The sequence below is a fragment of the Eretmochelys imbricata genome, chromosome 18 (genome assembly GCF_965152235.1).
Source record: "Eretmochelys imbricata isolate rEreImb1 chromosome 18, rEreImb1.hap1, whole genome shotgun sequence".
Classification (NCBI taxonomy): Eukaryota; Metazoa; Chordata; order Testudines; family Cheloniidae; genus Eretmochelys; species Eretmochelys imbricata.
Window position 1 is genome coordinate 16,695,992 of NC_135589.1, and position 20,154 is coordinate 16,716,145.

At 44.3% G+C, this 20,154-nt stretch overlaps 2 protein-coding genes across 2 annotated transcripts; both read right to left on the reverse strand.

Annotated features, from left to right (window-relative positions):
* Nucleotides 1-1,665: 1,665 nt before the first annotated feature.
* CCNL2 (cyclin L2) lies at nucleotides 1,666-12,903 on the reverse strand. The gene is given in 11 exon segments (XM_077837048.1): nucleotides 1,666-3,045; nucleotides 4,196-4,288; nucleotides 4,373-4,490; nucleotides 5,082-5,223; nucleotides 5,421-5,525; nucleotides 5,618-5,717; nucleotides 8,560-8,624; nucleotides 9,970-10,090; nucleotides 10,452-10,561; nucleotides 10,848-10,922; nucleotides 12,379-12,903. Coding segments are annotated over 11 exon segments (1,806 nt in total). The 3' UTR covers nucleotides 1,666-2,693.
* Nucleotides 12,904-14,524: 1,621 nt separating this feature from the next.
* MRPL20 (mitochondrial ribosomal protein L20) lies at nucleotides 14,525-19,937 on the reverse strand. The gene is made up of 4 exons (XM_077837422.1): nucleotides 19,768-19,937; nucleotides 17,343-17,453; nucleotides 16,934-17,011; nucleotides 14,525-15,028 (listed from the first exon to the last, which is right to left on the reverse strand). The coding sequence occupies exons 1-4, from the start codon at nucleotides 19,852-19,854 to the stop codon at nucleotides 14,855-14,857; spliced, it is 450 nt and encodes a 149-aa protein (XP_077693548.1). The 5' UTR covers nucleotides 19,855-19,937; the 3' UTR covers nucleotides 14,525-14,854.
* Between the last annotated feature and the right edge of the window lie 217 nt (nucleotides 19,938-20,154).

Sequence of the window (20,154 nt, forward strand, 5' to 3'; positions counted from 1 at the left end):
TATACCAAATGCTTAAGTTTCTCCTGTCCCAGTATTGCTTTTGGAGGGGCTGTGACTTGCTGGATGGAGTAAAGCCTCTTTAGGGGGTTTATGGTCAAGTTTAAAAAAAAAAACAGATCAGAGTGAAGTGTAAGTAGCAGCATTGCCAGAACTCTGAACCAATGGAGAAAAACAAACAAGAAAAAAAAAAAACCTGAAACACTCGAGGAAAAAGTCTAACATGCCAATAAACTTATCCACGGGGCTTAACTGCACCATCACTGTTTAGTCTCTTCCCACTAGTTTACCTCAGTGGTCAGCTCAATTAGTTTCAAGTGATTTTGCTTTAAAAACAAAGGATTTTTATTACTTTTTTTTTTTAGAAACTCACTGAGGTCAGATGGCAGAGCAAGCAACGTTTAACCCTGGCTGCAGTGATAGACAGCAACGTTCACGATACATTGTGGCACACGCAGGGCAGCATGTGTGATGAGTTACTCTGGGTGCCTCCCCTTTTATCCCAATCTGAGGCACTTTGGGGAGGCCTGATTGTCAGAGCTTGGGGTGCTCAGCACTTCCTAGGTGATCCACCGGGAACAGCCCTGCTTCAGGTCCTTGTGGTTGCTCTGCTTCCCCTGCTCCAGAGCAGTACATGGGAAACGGTGGCAACATGAAGAAGCTGCCATGAGATTCATTAGGGCGTGAGAAGGGCCAGGGCAAAAACAGCAGGAAGGGGAGGCTGCTGCTGTTCAGCTCTAGAAACTACAGCATTTTGTTTATTCCCCCCCCCCACCCAACTGTGATTCGTGGGGTGGAACCCAGGAGCACCCTTCTTCCAAGGCAAATTTGCATGTTATACTGCACTGCTTGCACAATTCTGTTCTGGGATACAGGAACAAGGAACTTTAATGCCATACCAATGGCTGACTCACCCCTCATGCTGTGCACACCTGTTGATGGGACACTGAAAATCTTTGTAAATGCTCCTGGGATGAGCCTGCCAGCAGATCCCTCGAAGACATATGAGGGCATTTGCCCCACCCTCACTTTAGTATCTAGGCAACTAAAGCTAATCTATGCTGTATCAGGCTATGTCTATACAGCCTCTGGCTGTGAGCCTCCAAGCCTGGGTCAACAGATTCAGGCTCTCACTACTGCACTAAAAATAATGCTGTTGACTTCAGAGCCCAAGCCATGATGTCTACACAGCTATTTTTAGTGCTACAGCGTGTGAACCGGTCAACCCAGGCTCAGGAGCTCGCTGCTGCGGGCTGTGTCGACATACCCTCAGTGGCTTGAAATTCACAGGAACCACTTCAACCTATCAGCAGCCACCATTACTTTCTTTCCAAGGGTAGGAAAACACACCACTTCAGGCAGCTAACCCTCTATTACACCTGCACTGATGAAAACTCTTATGGACCTAGGTTGCACAGCGTTTAACTCCCTCCCGCGGGAAAGGAAGAGATCTGTTTTACCATTACTCGCATCCCCTGTAACCATGTGCTACAAAATTACTCTGAAACAGTATTTATATTTGCAATGGTATACGCCAGTTTAAAAATAAAAACCTTATAACCTATTCATTTACCCCTATTTAAAGTCAGGTTGTTTGTCCCCTTTTTGATTAGCATGGCAGTACAACTTAGAAGTCTCTGAACTACAATAGACAGTAACATCATAGAGTTTAAATACAAAATCAAATACTTTAATGAAATTAGGGAGCACAGGAACAGCTCAGATATACCACTAAAACGGATACCTCTGAGCTGTGTACTTGGGCTGTTTTTTTACACCTTCTGTTTTTAAACAAGCAAGCAGACTGACAAACTACCAATTCTTCAGAGTGTCAAAGATCCTGAGTATAGAGTTTTCAAAACACATAAAAATGTATATATATGAAACTTCTCTATGAGCTGGTGGCCTGCACACAGCATTGCACGGATAAAAATATACTACTTTCAATACACAGAGCTAAATACTTTCACATTTATCAGAATTCTCTAAACAAATCTTAAATTGATAGAATTCAAGTTTTGACTTTTCAGTATATAGCTTTCACTTGTATTAAACAAATGCTTATTTACATGGTGGAGAAAGTATAAGGGCTAATAAGGCCATATTCCCATATTGTATTGTTAAACACTGCAAAATATATACACAAGTGTAACCTAATATAGGCATCAGTTCTAGAAATATCACCTTACATTTGTACAACATAATTGAGTCAGTATGAAACGACAGCTTTGTTAGCACCAAGCCACTAATGGTGTTCATGAAACATTTGAGCTTTCTTCTAGTTCCACCAGGAAGGGCTGGTTCAGCAGAATTCTCTAATTGCTGAGCAAGGAAATTGGTGCTCTCAGTACTCCAAGTCCAGAAATATACTAACACCATTGCACTACAGTATGCAAATATACCTATTCCCAAAGAGCAGGCATAGGAGCAGCCACTACAATAGAGAGGCTCTTCAGTGTTTCCTAAGAGACACTCCAGCAGCAGAACAACCAAGCCATCTACCAGATCAAGTCTTCCACATCATCATGTCTGTTCAGTGTCTTTGTATTTGGATCATGCTAACAAGCACAAGGTTAGAAAAGATTACTGCTGCTAAGTGGTTTAGACTCAGGCTAACCCTATGCTACAAGGGCAAAATGGGGGAAGCCGGGCTCCACTCTGAATCCCCAAGGACAGAGGAGAAGCCCTTGTAGCGCTCATCTCCTGTGCCTGCTGTGGCCAGGGTGGTCTCGGTCGTAACGATGACCTGCACGCTCATAGGAGCGGGAACGCTCGTGTCTCTCTCTGTAGTAGTGACTTTTTTTCTTGTACTTCCCAGAATGATCAGAACGCTCCCGCGAGTGGCTTCGGGAACGTGATGAGCTCCTGCTGCGGGACTTCCTCGGCTTGTGTGTCGAATATTTGTAGTCCTTTGACTTTTTGTAACTCCTCATTTTAGAGCCTTTGTAACTAGCACTATGGTTGAACTGTCTTGGGGGAGAATCACTGCGACTCCTGGAGCGGCTGTGGGATTTGGAACCACTCGATGTCGAGTAGCTTTCACTTTTTCTAAGACAGGGAAGCAGGAGGAGACGAGAACAAACAGTGAGTGCTTTAAAAATCAATGCCCGATTACTTTACAGCATTAAAAGCAAGACAGATTACTATAATCTTAGGTGCTACTTGGAACACAAGGAAAAAGGTTTCAGAAGAAAATGATTTGACACTGTCCTTTAAAATGCTACCCTTACTTACTTGTCAGCTACAACTGAGGTTGAAAACTGCCCTCAAAACAGATCTTACAAGCAAAAGCCGCTTCTCCAAACAGAGAGCTACTAATTTGATTAGTTGAACCAGCAAACCTTAGAACTTATTTCAACAACAGATTTTAGCTTTTGTCTGTGTCACCTGCCTTCAAACAGAATACTTCCCCAGCTCACACCCCATAACGAATTAAAACACAGTGCAAGTAATTTCCTGTAGGACTAAAATAATAGGTAACATTTGTAATCATTATATCTGTTGTTGGATGGGTAAAAAACTGAGATCCTTTGGAATACTGAACAGTATCTTTCACAACACACTTTATTAACAATCCAAAACCTTTTGCTGTAATTATGAAGCTGATTTCTTTCTGTAAGAATTTTAGAAGATGTATGGATTTGGGGGGGTTCCCATGATTAAATTGAGCCAATTTACCATAGATTTTTCTTCTAATTTCCTAGCCTGAGCATCACCATCAGTAAGAGGCTTTGCAGGCCAAATTTGGACCTCAGTTCTGCTAGTGCAACCCCAGTGTTTGGTACAGGTGGCACAAGGCATAATGGAGGGAGACTCCATTTCCCTATCCCCCAAACTTTGTTGTGTCTATGGCGAGGATAGTAAGAAGCAGTATAAACTTATTGTTGTCATTTAAGTTAGCAGAAAGGACTATGGGCACAAGAAGCGGATTTGCTGAGTAAGACGCTGCCATTCATATGCAGTTATTCCTCGAACCCTAAACTTCACTTTAACTTACACTGGCCACCATGTTGCACCTCCATACACTAGTCTCACTTCCAGAGCTCAAACAGGGTTTAAAGTTTTATACAAATCGCTGTAGTTGTTGCTTCGACAGAGTCCACTGACTACCAAAGCACCATTCTCTGGGATGGTAGTTTGCCATTAGCATAGCAGGTTACAAATGGGACTCGGAACTTCCACCCATTTCAGTACATACCTGCGCTTAGGAGACGCTGATCTAGATGGCGATCTTGAATAACTCTGCTCTCGACTTCTGCTTCCACTCCTGCTCTCCCTTCCTTTCTGAACGCTATGAAGGACAGAATCCAAGTAAGATTTAGATTTAAGTGCTAGGAGAAAAAGAGGTAAAAATCTATAGAACGTGGAATCTTACCCATTCACTGGGCTGTTGGAATTCATTCTTTTTGTTCCATCCATTTTTCGTTTAGCATTCTTCATCGCCTGCACAGCAAGTGGGGAAGGTTTATTTCCTTTACCTTCTTTTGGGGACTCTAAAAGAAAAATGTAAAAGTTTACACTTCATCCCGCCCCCCCACATGCATATCAAAGAGATGTCAATCTTTAGCAGGCAACCCAATTGTAAAGAGTGGCAAGCAGTGGTTGAATGGGTCACCTGTCCTGACTAATGAGGGCAAGAGTCGACTAAATTACCACATCCCTCTAGATACCCTTTGCAGTACATACAGATAAAGGGTGAAACTTGAACACCTTTAGGTAAGTCACGAGTTATTCAAATCTAAAGTAAATTTCTGAGGCTGTAAACTTAGTACATAACAAATAGTTTCGTGTTATGTCCCAATGCTGCCTTTCTTCTAGCACACATACGAACATGAGGCTAAGAAAAAGAATGGGGAAAAAATTTCATGAGTAGTTTGACTCCTCCTTTCTACAGAGTGATTACGCTGCAAAACAGCAGCATTTGCATCATCATTTGGAATACAGACAGCTTAACATAGGAATCCCTGCAATCTAAAATAGCCTGAGACAGGATTCTTACTCAAGTTAAGTCACTGTAATACCCCCAAAATATGGGCAAAAAGCAATGCAGTCCAAATATGCAAACTAAGTACATTGATACCAACCATTTTTAGGAACAGGGGAAAAGCCTGACGTGTTATCCAAATTGGGAGTCCTGTCAGGTAGCAGACCTTTAGCTAGTGCTTTTGCCTCTTCAATGGCTAGTTTTTTCTTTTCTACTTTGCTTTCCAGATAAGACAAGTCAACCTGCAAATGCACATAAAAAAATTAGTTCTCTGTACTGTTTCAATTGACCATCCATGCTTAGAAGGGATATGACTCACAGGGTCTGGATCCTGCTCCCAGAGAAGTGGGAGCTTTGCAACTGGCTTCAATGGGAGTAAGATGTTTTGCCCTATCTTCTAAGAAATACCGAATACACATTGTATAAAACAATAGCGAACCTTTTTCCGAGTATATAGCTGCAGGATTTTTATACAAATCCCTTGAATTTCCTCTTCTGTTGCTCCAAACAGTAGAAACCAGTGAGGACGATTAGGAAGTGGGATCTACAATTGAGAAATTCATATATTCAATTTTCTACTTCTACATGAAAACCTTAATGGAAACGGAAACGACAAAATATAAATAGATGTTTCACCTCCAGTGTTCTAGCTGCAAGGTAGATACAGGCACAGGCAATACTTTCTGGCTGGAATCTTACGAAGACATCTGTTCGTAGACTGTCATTCATGTAATTCCTGAAAGACACAATAAGGGGACAATTGCAACCCCCTGCACGAGGCCTCTCTGTTCTATTCTCTTCCATTCTACAGTAACTACTTCTCTCTGCATTCTATTACTAAGCTCAAATGCTAGACTCCTGTAAATCTGAAGAGAAGTTAGAAAAAATTTCTTCAAGAGGATGGATATGTGGTTGGGAATAAGTTTCTGACTGGCTGTCAGACAAATCAGTTATGAAAGAGAACCAATTTTAACTTTACTTTTCCCTCTAGATCTACTGGCCTGCTCTCATGCAAAAACAAAATGTTTTTGTAGAGACAACATATAATCTGTAAAGAACTCAGTAACAGAAATCTAGGCTCAATCCCAGAGTGCAGAGAAGCATGCAAACTCAAAGCTAGTGTTCAAAGTTGCCGATCCTGCTGGAGTTCTCCGGAGAAATGCAATCCACTTCAGCATGTACCCATTTCCACTGGAAAGTTTTTGGAACCTGTCCATTTTCCATTAGTGAGACAGCATCCAAGACAGAATCCACTTGTGATGCAAAAGCTAGTCGTGGAAGAAATCCAGATATTTGGGAACATCAATGCAGAGGATGGTTCAGTATTCAAACAGATCTCCTCTTCTCTGGCATATGACAGTATCGTTTCCAAATGTCCCATTTCAACAAGGTTTCTTAAAATGAATATTCACAGAATGAGACAACTGTAAAATATTGCACATATTCCACAACAGTCAGTACATATTTTAAAAGATTTTGATTTTAAATCCTCAAGGAAGTTTGTATTTTCAAAATACTTGCATCTGAATTTATCAACAAATAAAATGCTTAAAGGTATAACTTTTAAAGTAATATTTCTTTCAAGCAGCGTGTCAGGTGGGCAAGAGAGAAAACACCACCCAAAACAAAGACCACCATATAGTTATACAAGCTATCTAAGAAGAGAGTTTGAAATTGATCATGCGGGTAATGCAGTACACAAGGATTCACTAACTCAAGGAGGCCCAAACCAGAGCCCACAGCCCGTTTAAAACCAGTTACAGAAAGAGGAGGTGCTCATGAATCACTTTCCCATCTATGTGCTTTAGTCCTTTGCTATACATTTCAGTTCTAACACGTGGGGAGCGACTGATCACTGGGAAAAAAGTGGCAAGTTAAAGGCTTATTCTTGACTGTCCTTCACCTTGCCCATGAGGAAAGCTTAAACTAAGTCATGATGTTCTATCACCTGTTTTTGCTATGGAGAAGACACTTTGAAGGATATCAGAGAAAGCCTTTGTGAAATTAAGTGCAGCGAGAAGTAATATTCATACCTTGTGAAGGATGAATGGGCTTCCTTTTCCAAACCTCTAAACAAAATCTAACTGGCTAACTGTGCAGCTGGCCTTTGGGTTGAGAGTTTAGGGGGCATGTAGAATTAAACATCTGTCACGTTACTTCAGCTTTAAGTTGTTCTCTAAAACCACTGCACTTCAAACATCAGTTACACTGGATACCCATGACCTTCCAGGTACTGGAAGCAATGAATGGTTAGGGTATTGCTCTAATAGTTATTTCTCTGCATCCCAAACAAAAAAGGGAAATTGGTGCCTAATAGTCTTACTTCACATGTGAATTCTGAATTCAATGGTACTATGTAATCTGGAAGTAGGGAAAATGTCCAGTGTCATTGCTGTACTTAATTCCAAACGGCAGACCTTCTACTGAAGTATCTTCAGTGTTGGATTAAATAACAACCACAGATATGATAAAAACTGAAGTCTACCAGTTAGATAATTTACCCATAAGACTTAAATCCCACCTTAAAATATATATATATATATATATATTTTTTGGCTTTTTAAAAACGTACAGCATCTTTAACATAGTTAAAACATTAACAATAACAGTTTTCAAAACGTAAACAATCAAGTTCTAAAATATACAATAGAGTCAACGGCACAACAACAAAAATCAAAAGTATAAGCACAAGAAGCAGTTGGCCAGTTACTATACTATCGTATTTATACCACCTGTCTAGAGTCAGCCTTCTCTTTGTAGAGCCTGCTTTGGTTTGACTGAAGACGGCAGTTATCCCTGCACCATAGCGCTTGGGCAGCAGAGGAGAAGTCTTAGTCACTTACCCTCAGAGGCTACCCTTTGATTAAAAGAGTACAGAAAAGAAAAGTCAAAATAGGTTCTCCACCAAACAGATCACAGTACCAGAGAGTTCAGTCAGCAGAAATATGACCTTTAGATTCATTATTCCAATTTTTAAATTATGTCATTGTTTCATGAGTTACAAGTTTGTTACAATAAAGATCTGGAATTTTAACTTCGATACCCATCCCCAAATGAGTCTCTTCACTACAGTGAAGCAACAAGACAGGCAGAAGATGTTTCATGGCAAATGCAAAAACACTTGAGTTATCCAGTCTTAGTAGCTGACATCTTGGATTATCCATGTGCATAAAAAGGATTTATGTCGAGGGTTCCTGATGCCCTTGTTGCAACCAGCAGCTCAAGTGTTGGGAAAGTCTGTCTCCCAGCATCAGCGACGGACAAGAACTGCACGTATGATTTACCCAAAGAAACAACCACTTAACATTTTCACTTTAGAGGGAGGGCAAAGGGTAGGAGAAAAGGGAAGAAAAAGCAAGGGTTGAGGGGTTTAAAAGCTATCTTACCATTTAAGACAGTGCCTGAAACTTAGAGGCCGATCAACATTTGGGTAGTAGGTTGGGGCACTCCAGGAAACACTGGAACTGTCTATTCCATGAACATAGTTGTGGGCTACACCAATGTTGCCCAGAGTGCCTCAAATGACATATTTCTGCCACTGCCCTGCTGGTCTCATATAACAAGCAAGATCAACTTACCATGAAGTCTGGACCAGGTGTTGGTTACGTTCACATTCTAATACCTGAAGGTACATAACGATTATCTGGAAGATATGGGTTATTGAGTTATTACCAAGAATCTCTAGAGCCAAATATTTAATTCAGAGGGGATGTCCATGTGGCATCTGATATTCTGTTCTAGATTTTAACATTCCCAAATATCCACAGAAAGAGTGCTTGTAAGATGCCAAGTGTATACCAGGGTAGTTTCTGCCTTCAATTACAAAGGGGGAAAGAACAGGTTCCAAAAATTTATGTGCACAGCCAAATCTGACCTCCCTCATACTCCTCTTTCTGAGCTCAGTCATCCTATTCATCTAAAAGTCTTGCCTTCCACTCAGTTTTCAAAATAGATATGCTTTTCCTATAGAACTCAACATTCCTCTTCTAGCTGCCACAGGGGAGGAAACACTGCCAACTGGAAAAAGTGGCACCAATCCACCACAAAACATCTCCATTGGGAGGGACTAAACCTAGCCAACATTTCTTCCCTCTTTCGCTTTTGCAAAGTTTAAAAGGTTCACAGCAACATACAAAACAAAGTTTTTGTGAACCACAAAAAAAAAAAAAAAAAAGACGGTGGATAAAACAAAATGATTACATGAAATTCACAAGCATTAGTGGGTGAAGGAGTATGCTCATTCCTGTGATCAGTACCCCAGTAAATAAGGAGGCTCAGAAAGAATTGCAGTGGGCAGAGAAAATCTGAACAGAGCAAGGTACCTACATATTTTTAATCAGAGGACACTTGATCTCAAATTTAAAGAGCATTTACACTACAGCGAGCTGAAGAGGTCTGAAGTAGTAGCCCATTGCTGCAAGACAGAGAGCAGATACCTGCAGTGCAAGGAAAAGGAGAGCCCTTACACTACTTTAACCTTCTATTAGATTCAAACAGCAGTGCTGACTAGCTCATATGGGGAGCAGAGTCCAGCACACTTTGGGGAAGACCATTCCTGGGACTGAGAATTTCACACATCTCATCAGTAATGACGAATATTATAATCAGAGCTAGATTCTACAAAAGGGATATTTGAGAGCCTTAGTCAAAGAGGAGTTATTCATAATGCTTCAGAATTTAACACCAAAATTACCTGCTCATTCAACAATAAGTTTTCATGCTATGACAAAGTGAAGTATCCAAGTACAGTTAAGTCTAACCCGTTCTTAACATCTGCATCCACCTTCAGTCTTCACTGACCAATGAGCTACAAGACCAACTATTAAGACTCTCTTGAATGAGAAACAAGATAGCAAGATCACTGTAAACTAGCTTCACTGGGTTCAGTATTGTGGAACAAGAAGCTTTTATCCAGTTTTACCCAGAACAGGCAGAGTGTAAGAAACACACACCCACTGTTTTATAGGTTAGCTGAACATCGTACAAACCTTATGAGGGTGCTTTACATGAACACAGAACCCCAGCTCCTTTAAAACTCTTCTCTCTGCTTTTATGATTTGATTCTTCAGATTAACATAATCTTGATCCAGTAGTAGAGGTACAGGTTTTCTGTAAGACATTATTTCAGATTCCATCAAGTAAGAGTGAAATGCCAATATTAAAAGACACCCAACCATCCTACTTGGACACATATGCAGGTTACTATATTTTGATGCAAACTAGTTAGTATTTACAACAGTACAAGCATTCTTCTAGTTAAGAAAATAACCAGATTAATGTTTTGGTTTTCATTCCCCAAACAAGGTTTTACCCTACGTTCCTTGAGTCATGATGCAGCTGAACTCCCCCATAGGCAAAGCAACAACTATGGCTAGCTAGGGTACTAAACTCAGGCTCTCACGTTCAGTAGTCCCCACATTTAAACAACTGGCCGTGAAGAAAGCGAACACTTTTCAAATTCTAAACTTACTTTTTCTCTCTTAGATGCCGAAGGCGATGGAATACGTTAATTACATCTCTTATGCGCCTCGGTGCTTCTTCAATTTTGGATGCCAGATGAACACAGGCCATTGACACATGCTGAAATATAAGTATTGCAACATACTGATGTTTTGCTCAAATCTGGAACTGATCGCCTCCAAGAGCTTTAGGAGGGATAATAAGAGAAAGTGGTGGTAAAAACAAGAAATATTCAAAATTTTAAGATAAGTATTTGTTATAATGTAGATGTGTAAAACTGTGTTTAACTAAACAACATATCTATAGCTCAAAAGTTTCCTGTACACATAGTTCAACAGGGCATAACACATGCTCTCAAACACGAGAGAAATCAAATGCATAGTGCATTTTCTAAAAGAATCCTTACCTCCATGGAATGCTTCACAAAAGATTTTGTATAAAAGAAACGTTGAAACAGCACCTGCCCTGTAGCCATTGCCACCTAGAGAGAAAAGAAAAAATGGTAATCCAATATTAGCATCTTCATACAGGATTCTAGAGCAAGATGAATTACTACAACAAATCTGAGTCCCATAAAACCCATTAGAAATGCCTGACTCTGCAACTATCAGCTTAAAAAAAAGCTACGCCACCATAAAGGATTGGTTTTCAACACCTAGAACTGTAATGTGCAATCTTAAAACAGATGAGATACTAGAAAAGTACCAAACAAAATATTTTATGGGGACACTCAAAAGTAATTATGAGGGTGGACACTACAGTCCAAACGGCCCCCAGTGCTGTGCCATCTATGCAAATACTCCTACTTGTTTATTTTTGGTTCTATGTTCGCTGAGCAATATTAAAAGGCAACCACCAACTCAAAGTGGAATCATTTTAACCATGAGTCAGCACTAAATGTCAAGTAAATCTGCCCCCAAGCTCCCCAGCCAGTCTTTGTGGTTTTACTGTCACATATCATATTTAAAAAAACTCCCTTGTGCCATACTAAACACACACAGATGCAAGAAAAGATGGCTAGAGAAATTAAAACAGCTAAAATAAAGATTACTGGTAGCAGCACTAGGCAAAAAAACAATTTTATTTATTTTTTTAACTGAAGGTCTCATTAACCTTGTTTCAATCATAGTGGCATTTTTAAACCCCTCCAAACATCATGGTAACATCTGACTGTCCCATTTTCTTTACTGGCAGCGTAAAGGAGGAATTGAAGCTCGCCAGGAAAGTCGACGGGCGACATGTCACACGAGAAAGAATGTAAGAAACCCCATCTGAAGGGCATTGCGAAATCGTGCGCGTTACCAGCCGCAGCAAAGCAAAAGCCTGCGCGGCGGCGGGGGATGGGATCCCCCCTTAGAAACGAGCGAGGCTTGGCCGAGCTACCAGGAAGGACCCTGGAGGGCTGAGCCAACCGCGGCCCTGGGCTCACAGGAAGAGATGGTTACATCAGCCGCTTCCGGTCCCAGCAGAGCCGGCCGGGACAAGGGGCGGGACGCTGCCCGTAAAGGGCACAACAGGGCCAGTTTCACACGCCTGGTTCCTTGGGAAACAAAAGGCCGGGGGCGCCTCCTGATCCCGAGTCCCCCCTCCCCATTGCAAACGCGGGTGCGGGGCCCGGGGAGCTGCCCGCCCCCCCCCGATTGCTGCCGGGGGCGGGTTTTACCTGGTTTCTGGGAGTACGGGGGGGGGGGTGTCGCAGCGGCCCCTGGGCACCAGCAGAGACGGCGGGGCCCTGCCTAGACGGGCGGGGAGAACAAAGCTTCCCCCCCTCCCCTCCCAGCGCGACACTCCCAGGCAACTAAGGCCCAGCGCCCCCGGCGGCCGTGGGCCCCGAGCCGGCCCCGCCCGGGCCTGCCTCCCCGGCCCCGTTCGCCCCCTGAGACCGGAAGCTGCCCCTCCCCCCCCGCCGCGGGCCTGGCCCCCCCCGCCCCGCTCACCTGCGGGAGCCGCAGCAGGATGCCGGCCGCCTGGATGAGCTCGCAGCCGGTGACGCGCAGCTGGGTCTCGGTGTCGGGGTCCAGGCCGCTGCCCATGGAGGGGGTGAAGCGCAGCGCGTCGTCGGGCAGCAGGCAGTTCTCCAGCGTGATCAGCACCCCCGAGTACAGCCGGTCCCCGATCAGCACCGCGCCGGGGCCCGGGGCGCCGCCCCCCGCCGGGGCCGGCCCCGCCGCCGGCAGCCCGCCCGGGCCCCCCGCTACCACGGCCGCCGCGCTGCCCGTCCCCGCCGCCATCTTGGGCCGCCGCCTCACAGCTCTCTCGCCTTCCCCTTCCCCAGCGCCGGGCGGTGTCCCGCCCGTTCCCCCGACGCCCGCCTCCCATTGGCGGGTGGCAGCGAGGCGCCGCTCTCGGATTGGCCGGCCTGCCCCCGGCGTGACGCGGCTCCTGCGGCCTCATGCAAGCGGCGTGACGCAGCGGTTGGGAATTCGAAACAGGGTGGAGTGGGCGGACCGCCCGGCGTGCATCGCGCGCCTCCCGCGCCCCCTCCCCCACCCAGACAAAGCCTAGGTCGCCACCACCGGCTAGGCCCGAGCCAGCCCTTCCCCCCAGCCCACGGCAGGGGAGCCGCCCCCCGCTGGGGGGATTTGAAAAACGTATTCAAACAGATCCTGGGGGAATTGAGAGGGCCTGGGAGAGAAATCTGGAGCCCCCCTTCTTCATGTTCACTGGGGTCCCCCCTTCCACTTACAGACAGTTGGGGGCCCCGGTACAATTGCCCTCCCACCCCACATACTTATCTGCTTTCTGACAGGAGCCCTCAGGGCCACTCCATTGGACTGTTCAAGCTTTTCTCTGTCATGCAGGAGGGCAAGAGTTTTAAAAGTTTGTTTCCTAAATAACCCCTTGACTCCAGCAGCTGGGGCTTTAAGTAAAACAAGTCTCCCAAGGCTTACCCCCCAAATCTTAAATTGGCAACACTGACCAGCCTTCCCACAACCGTAGTTTTATCTTGCACGACTATGCCTCATAAGAGCTCAAGCAGGAACTCTTCCACAGCAGCAGCACCAGCATCTGCCTTGAACAGACTACAGCACACAGATTTCACTGGAAGATATATCTGAGTGTAAGCTTCCATTTGCTTCAGCTTTAGCTAGGTCATTTATAGTAGGGTGGTGCTCCCCTGAAGACCAGTGCCTTGGAGGGTTTAGGGTTTTAAAGCCTTTACACAGCCAGAGGTCCCAATCGCACTACCGCTTTTAACTGCAAGGCCTGCTCTACAATAGAAAATTATATCAAGCTAGGTATATCACTCAGGGCTGTGAAAAAATTCACACCTTGAGCAATTTACTTAGGTCCACCTAACCTCAAGTGTAGATTACAGCAGGGTTGATGGAAGAATTCCTCCATCCACCCAGTTACCACTCCAGAAGGGTGGAATAACTACGATAGATGGGGAAAAAACCCTCCCATCAATGTAGGAAGGGTCTGTGCTACAGTAGCACAGTTGTAGCGTAGATATGGGCTTAATCTCAGGTTCCCCTGACTGATACAAGTGTCGTATAGATTGAACCAGTGAGAGATTAGCAACTCTGTGGATAGGTTTTAGGCAACACATCACATGTAAACTTTCCTTACTAGACTGGCCTGTTTAATTTTTAAACTAATTTGAAAGACTGACCGCTACACTTGAATATACTTTAGCTGTGCTGCACTCTTTTACATATTCTAGTTTAAAGAAAAGCTAGATACTCCACATTTTGTGGCATGAAGCTAGATGGCACAATACTTCAGAAGGCATGGTTTATACTCGTAACAACTTCTGAATTTCTGGTGATTTCACTAGCTTTTCTTTTTTTAAAGATGCCTTCACATGCTTATCTCATGGACTGACTACTTATTTTAGTAGAACTCTACTAGCTGCAGCACACGCCTTACTAAGCCTTTAAGATTTTCCTTTTTTCTGCTTTTTAGCAGGTACTTCCAAAGTCATCTTATGCATCATATATTTAAGCCATAGCTTTGCAATATAACCTCATTAACACTGAGTGCCACATAGATGCAAGTAGAAAAACATCAATGTGGGATAGTTGTCAACATTTAAAAATGTATGTTATTGTACTGTGACACCAGAAGTGACTATTCAGATATTTTCATAATACATAAAAAACCCTTTATTAGATTGCTACAGAACAAAAATGTTTACACAACATTTTGACATAGAGTGACTTCTGCACAGTAGGGTTTATCCCTGTTAAGCTTAGATTGCAATTTTAACCAAAACCACTAAGGAAAAAGAACCGTCCTCATAAGTTTACAAGCTAGTTGTCTAAGACTTCCTTCTTTCTTGCTAGATTGATTTTAGAGGATTTTGTTTCATAGATATGACCTTTTTTGTTCTCTGGGGTGCAAACTTACTTTGAAATACAAGTCTCTGCTTAGAATAGGCAGCTATAATTGCAGATTATGCCTGTCACTTCAATAATGGTGTACAATTCGTGAAAATATTCCTTCTGGTTCTTTTCCATCTCCAAGGGCATCAAGGAAGCCTTCTTGTCTCCTCCTTTGGGCTAAGGCAGCTAGGGACTTGAATGTCTTTGGCTCATAAATAGCCAGATCAGCAAGCATTTTCCTGTTCAGCTCCACCTGGCACTAAATGCAAGAAGGATGGTCAATGAAGAGCATAGTAATGATCCTTTTACAAATGTTCATTGTTAAGTTCTTAAGTGCATTATTATATACATGTTTCATTAAAATGCTACTATTTAATGGATATTTTAGGCAAACGAACATCTGATTTTACTACCTGCGAAAACCTCACAAGATACACATCTAATTTTTGTGAATATCCCAAGGGGAAAGTGTCATACAATTCAACAACAGCAATACGATACAAAACAGATAACCACGGGTTTTCTAAAACCCCTTTTGAACCAATTCCAGAAGCTACAGTGGGGAGTCTCTTCCTTTATGGAAGTCTACATAGTAAGAGCCTGATCTTGGATGCTCTAGTTTTCAAATTCCAGCAAACAAGGTAAATATGTCCAAAGGGATGGGAATTCTTATTGAAATAATGTTTTGCACTTTTATAGTGACTTCCATCCAAGGTTCTCAGTGCTCCTTTGTAACGTAGTCTATCCATTTTAGAGGTGAGGAAATGGATACACAGAAATTGACTTGGCCAGAGTCACACAAGTTGTCCGTTTCAGAGGTGGCAACAGAACTTGGCTCTTAGTTCCTAGTCCTGTTCCTTAACCATCCCTACATAGTACTTCAGATTATGCAATAACATCCAGAAATATTCTCAGCCCATCCATTTATTTTCACCTTTAAATAAAAAGCCAAGTTTAAGTTTCAGGGCCCAATCCCATGAAGTGCTGCACATCAACAATTCCCATGGACTTCCACAGGAGTGGTGGATGCGGAACTCAGGATCCAGCCCTTAAAAGGGTCTCAAAATGGAAGGACCTCAGGATCGGTCCCTTTATAGACTACATAGAGCAATGAGTGGATGATCTAAAATGTCAAAAGATTATAGAAACCAGGTCTGCTTCTTTTGGAAAATGAAACTAAGGACCTCCCTGATGGACAATTCTAAGATGCAAGGGACACTGACTTTCTCTGAAATACCTGTTCCTTTGTCTGAGTTTGATGGAACTTCTATGCAGAGTACTTTATTCCATTAGTTACCAAGAGTTACAATAAAAACAACAGAAGCACTTTAACAGTTTGATAACTTTAGAATAAATCTGATTTAATTAGTTGATCAAATAAGCTACTGGTTTAATTTTCTATCCAGCTGTTCTACAGCCTTAATTGAGGGGGGGGGCGGGGGACGACTAACAGTGTTTAAAGCACACTGCCATCTTAAATTTTGCTCAGGTTAAAAGTTTGGAGAAACAAGCTAAACCTAAGACCAACAAATTTTTCCAATTCTAATGTGAAGCTTTGAAACAAATCCCCCTGTATGTTTTAAGAGCACTGAAGTGCTAAGAATGTAGCAGCGAAACCGACTGCATTTATTTTTGTTGTCCAAGCTGACTGAAATGCACCAGTTTAATTAGTGAAAAGTAATTTTGATTTTTAAACTCACTTCTAGTAATTCAAGGTTTTATTTGTTTTGTATTTTTAAAATATCTTGATATCTAAAAAGGCAGCTATTACTCTGAGGACCTGACAGTAGCATAGGTAACAACATTTACAACAAACAATGTAAATTGACACTGTCCCTTTAAAGAATAAATGAAAACAAGTTCTTCTGATCACATAAATTTATAGTGAAGAGGTAGGAATGTGTTATGAGTCTTATGTTGAGCTCTTATGCTGCCAAGATAAAAGAAGGTCACTTGTAGCACAAATAGATACAAGTATAAAACAGGACTACATTATTGCAGTAAGCAAGAAAAAGCATAGACAAGAAATTTCATATTTATCCCTCATCAGCAGAACTGGAAGGTTTTCTGGGTGTTTTATGGAATGACTGATTGAAAGACCAATGAGAATTTTGGACAACATGTCACCATTTCAGTGCAATTCTTCTTCAAGCAACACACTTACCTTAAGCAGATTGCCTATGAAAGCTGGATATTTCAAACCATGTTCAAGAGAAGCTGCTTCAATCCTCGTAATCCAGAGCTTAAAAAACACAACGATTTAAGTATAAAAATACAAATATTCTAGTTGATGCTTTCTTTTGGTAAAGAATTAGACATATGGATGTGCTCAGATTCAATAAATACAATGTGTCCTGACCAACATTTCTTCAATGCTAAAATTCTGATGCAACATGCGCTACAACAAAGCCAACAGGGGCTATTGCACTTGCCTTGAACTTGGAAAACTACTCTTTCAACAGCAGTTTGTAAAGCATTTTGGGATACCCCGAGTAGGAAAACAGCTATATAAAAATGACTCTAGTCTCTTCCAGTTTCACTGTTTACATCTATCATTTTGGTTTGTTTTTTACCGCTCTCATGAATTTCTTCTTTTCTCTTCTGGCCTTTGTAGACTTCACAAAAGCTCTCCGAACACTTCGTACAGCCAATCTATAGCAGCGGTTCTTCCTTCCACGAAAATGCTAAGGCAAAAACAAGATGTTCCAGTTCAGTTATTAACTTTATAAGGCTGTAAAGCCTTTCAATAATATGAATATAGAAGATATCACTTTGCATTTCTAAAGAGCCTTTCATTAAGAGAATCTCAAAGCACTTTACAAACATTAGTTAAGCCTCAGCCAATTTTCTCATTTTACAAATGGGGAAATAGTAACTGAAAGATTAAGTACCTGAGAAAGACTACAGTTTCTCACTGGCTGGACAGAGCACAGAATCAGTTTTAGTTTTCAATCCCAGATTCTAACAGTGGGCCAAACTCACACTAACTTTCTAACTCTTAAAAAACAGAAGGGGCTGCCTGTATGCAAAAAGCGGGAAATCAATTGGGAATCCCTATCCTTAGTAACGTCTCATAGCTTGAGCCACTTCGTGTACCACTGATGATCATATAGTATCTGTGGAAACCACCACAGTTGCACATATGGAAAATTAACACTGGGCAAGTGCACCATGCAATTAGTCTGCCCTCCAACAAGTGTCCCCACAGGGTAGTCATGATATATGGCTAGACTGGGACCCAAAAGTGTAGGATATGCCCATTTAATTGTAGGCAATGCCCTGCTCAATGCTATAGCAGCTGATTATATCACCAAAGCTGCTGACAATATGCCCTTACAGAAAATTCCTTTTAAACTATTGCATATAGGATTAAAGAGAGACTGTCCACTTAAGTCGTATTGTAAAGAAGTATCTTTACCTGTTCTAAGAACACCTGAAGATCTACCAATATACATTTACTTGTCACTGTTAATGCTCTTTACTTTTTGCATTTTGATCAGTTCAGATTAAGTCAATTCAGCCAGTTTCATTGTTTATATTCAAGTGTCATTTTCAGATTGCTCCTGCTGCAGCGTCTGGATTTCAAACACTGAGGGAATGTTTGGTTAAGGCTTTATCAAAACTTGTTTCTACAGTATTTATATTTCTGGGGACCAAATTTAAGTTCACACTATCCCTTTAACCTTATATGTGCAAGCAAGGCTCAGGTAACCATCTAATCCCATTTATACGGCAACCATGGACAGCCAATAAGTCAGCTATTTTCCTTTACGCCAGAACATCATGCCTCTCTTTTGTATAAAAAAAAACAAAGGGTGTGAACTTCTGGCTCTATTATGGAGAAGAGCACAGCCGCTGGGGAGACCAGAGTGAAAGCTTTATCTGTGCTCTCTGCCATTCCCCCCACCATGCACTGGGCAACTCAAGAGAGGAACAGGAGTGTCACCTTCAGGCCCAGAAGAAGGACAAGACTGTTAAGTGGATGGGGTGTGGGAGGAAGCAACTAACAAAAAAAAAGGGACAAACACCCCCCTTCTGCTCCTTGGGGGGCACGACACCCCCCCACACACACACCCCTTCTGCTCCTTGGGGGACACGACACCCCCCCCCCACACACACACACACCCCTTCTGCTCCTTGGGGGACACGACACCCCCCCACACACACCCCTTCTGCTCCTTGGGGGACACGACACCCCCCCCCCCACACACACCCCCCTTCTGCTCCTTGGGGGACACGACACACACCCCCCCACACACACCCACCCCCCTTCTGCTCCTTGGGGGACACGACACACACCCCCCCACACACACCCACCCCCCTTCTGCTCCTTGGGGGACACGACACACACCCCCCCACACACCCACCCCCCTTCTGCTCCTTGGGGGACACGACACACACCCCCCCACACACCCACCCCCCTTCTGCTCCTTGGGGGACACGACACACACACCCCCACCCACCCCCCTTCTGCTCCTTGGGGGACACGACACACACACCCCCACCCACCCCCCTTCTGCTCCTTGGGGGACACGACACACACACCCCCACCCACCCCCCTTCTGCTCCTTGGGGGACACGACACACACACCCCCACCCACCCCCCTTCTGCTCCTTGGGGGACACGACACACACACCCCCACACACCCCCCTTCTGCTCCTTGGGGGACACGACACACCCACCCCCACACACCCCCCTTCTGCTCCTTGGGGGACACGACACACACACCCCCACACACCCACCCCCCTTCTGCTCCTTGGGGGACACGACCCCCCCACCCCCTGCGGGTTCGCGGCCGGGCTGGGAGCGGCGGGCTCTGGGTGCGAGGCGGGGACAGGGCAGGAGGAAGCGCCTGGCTCCCGGCAGATGCGCAAAAGGCGGCGAGGCCAGGCCAGGCCAGGCCAGGCAGGCGCCGAAGCCGCGAGCGGGGCCGGGGCGGAAAGAGGCCCGGGGCGGAGGCCTGGCCGGGGCCGGGAAGCGGGGCTGGGCTCACTCACTCGCGCATGCTTGAGCACCGCCTGCACCCTCCAGAAGCGGTCGGTCAGGCGGCTCCGCAGCCAGCAGGGCGCGCTCAGGAAAACCATCGCCCCCGCGCCCGGCCGGCCAGCAGCGCCCCGGCCAGCGAGCGAGCGAGCGAGCGGCGGGGCCCGGGGCACGTGCGCGGGCCCGGGGGGGGGGCGGGGCCGCGGCGCCGCTGCGGGGGGGGGGTGATTGACACGCGGCGCTGCTGGGCGAAGGGGGCGGGGCCAGCCCCAGCTATAGAGAGCGCGGCGGGGGGGGGACGACTCAGCAGCTCGCGCTGGGCTTCCCGTGCACTTAGTTTTGGGGGGGCAGGAGCATAGATGCCGCCCCTGGGGGGGCTGCAGCACCCCTGTCTTGAAGTG

Bases quoted from the DNA above. Each gene is read 5' to 3' on its own strand.
- MRPL20 (XM_077837422.1), bottom strand. From the start codon at position 19,854: ATGGTTTTCCTGAGCGCGCCCTGCTGGCTGCGGAGCCGCCTGACCGAC. The intron at 17,454-19,767 runs GTGAGTGAGCCC...TTTTTGCCTTAG, and splicing joins CGGTGCTCAAGCATGCGCGA to CATTTTCGTGGAAGGAAGAA. The intron at 17,012-17,342 runs GTAAAAAACAAA...GTGTTTTTTAAG, and splicing joins AGAAGAAATTCATGAGAGCG to CTCTGGATTACGAGGATTGA.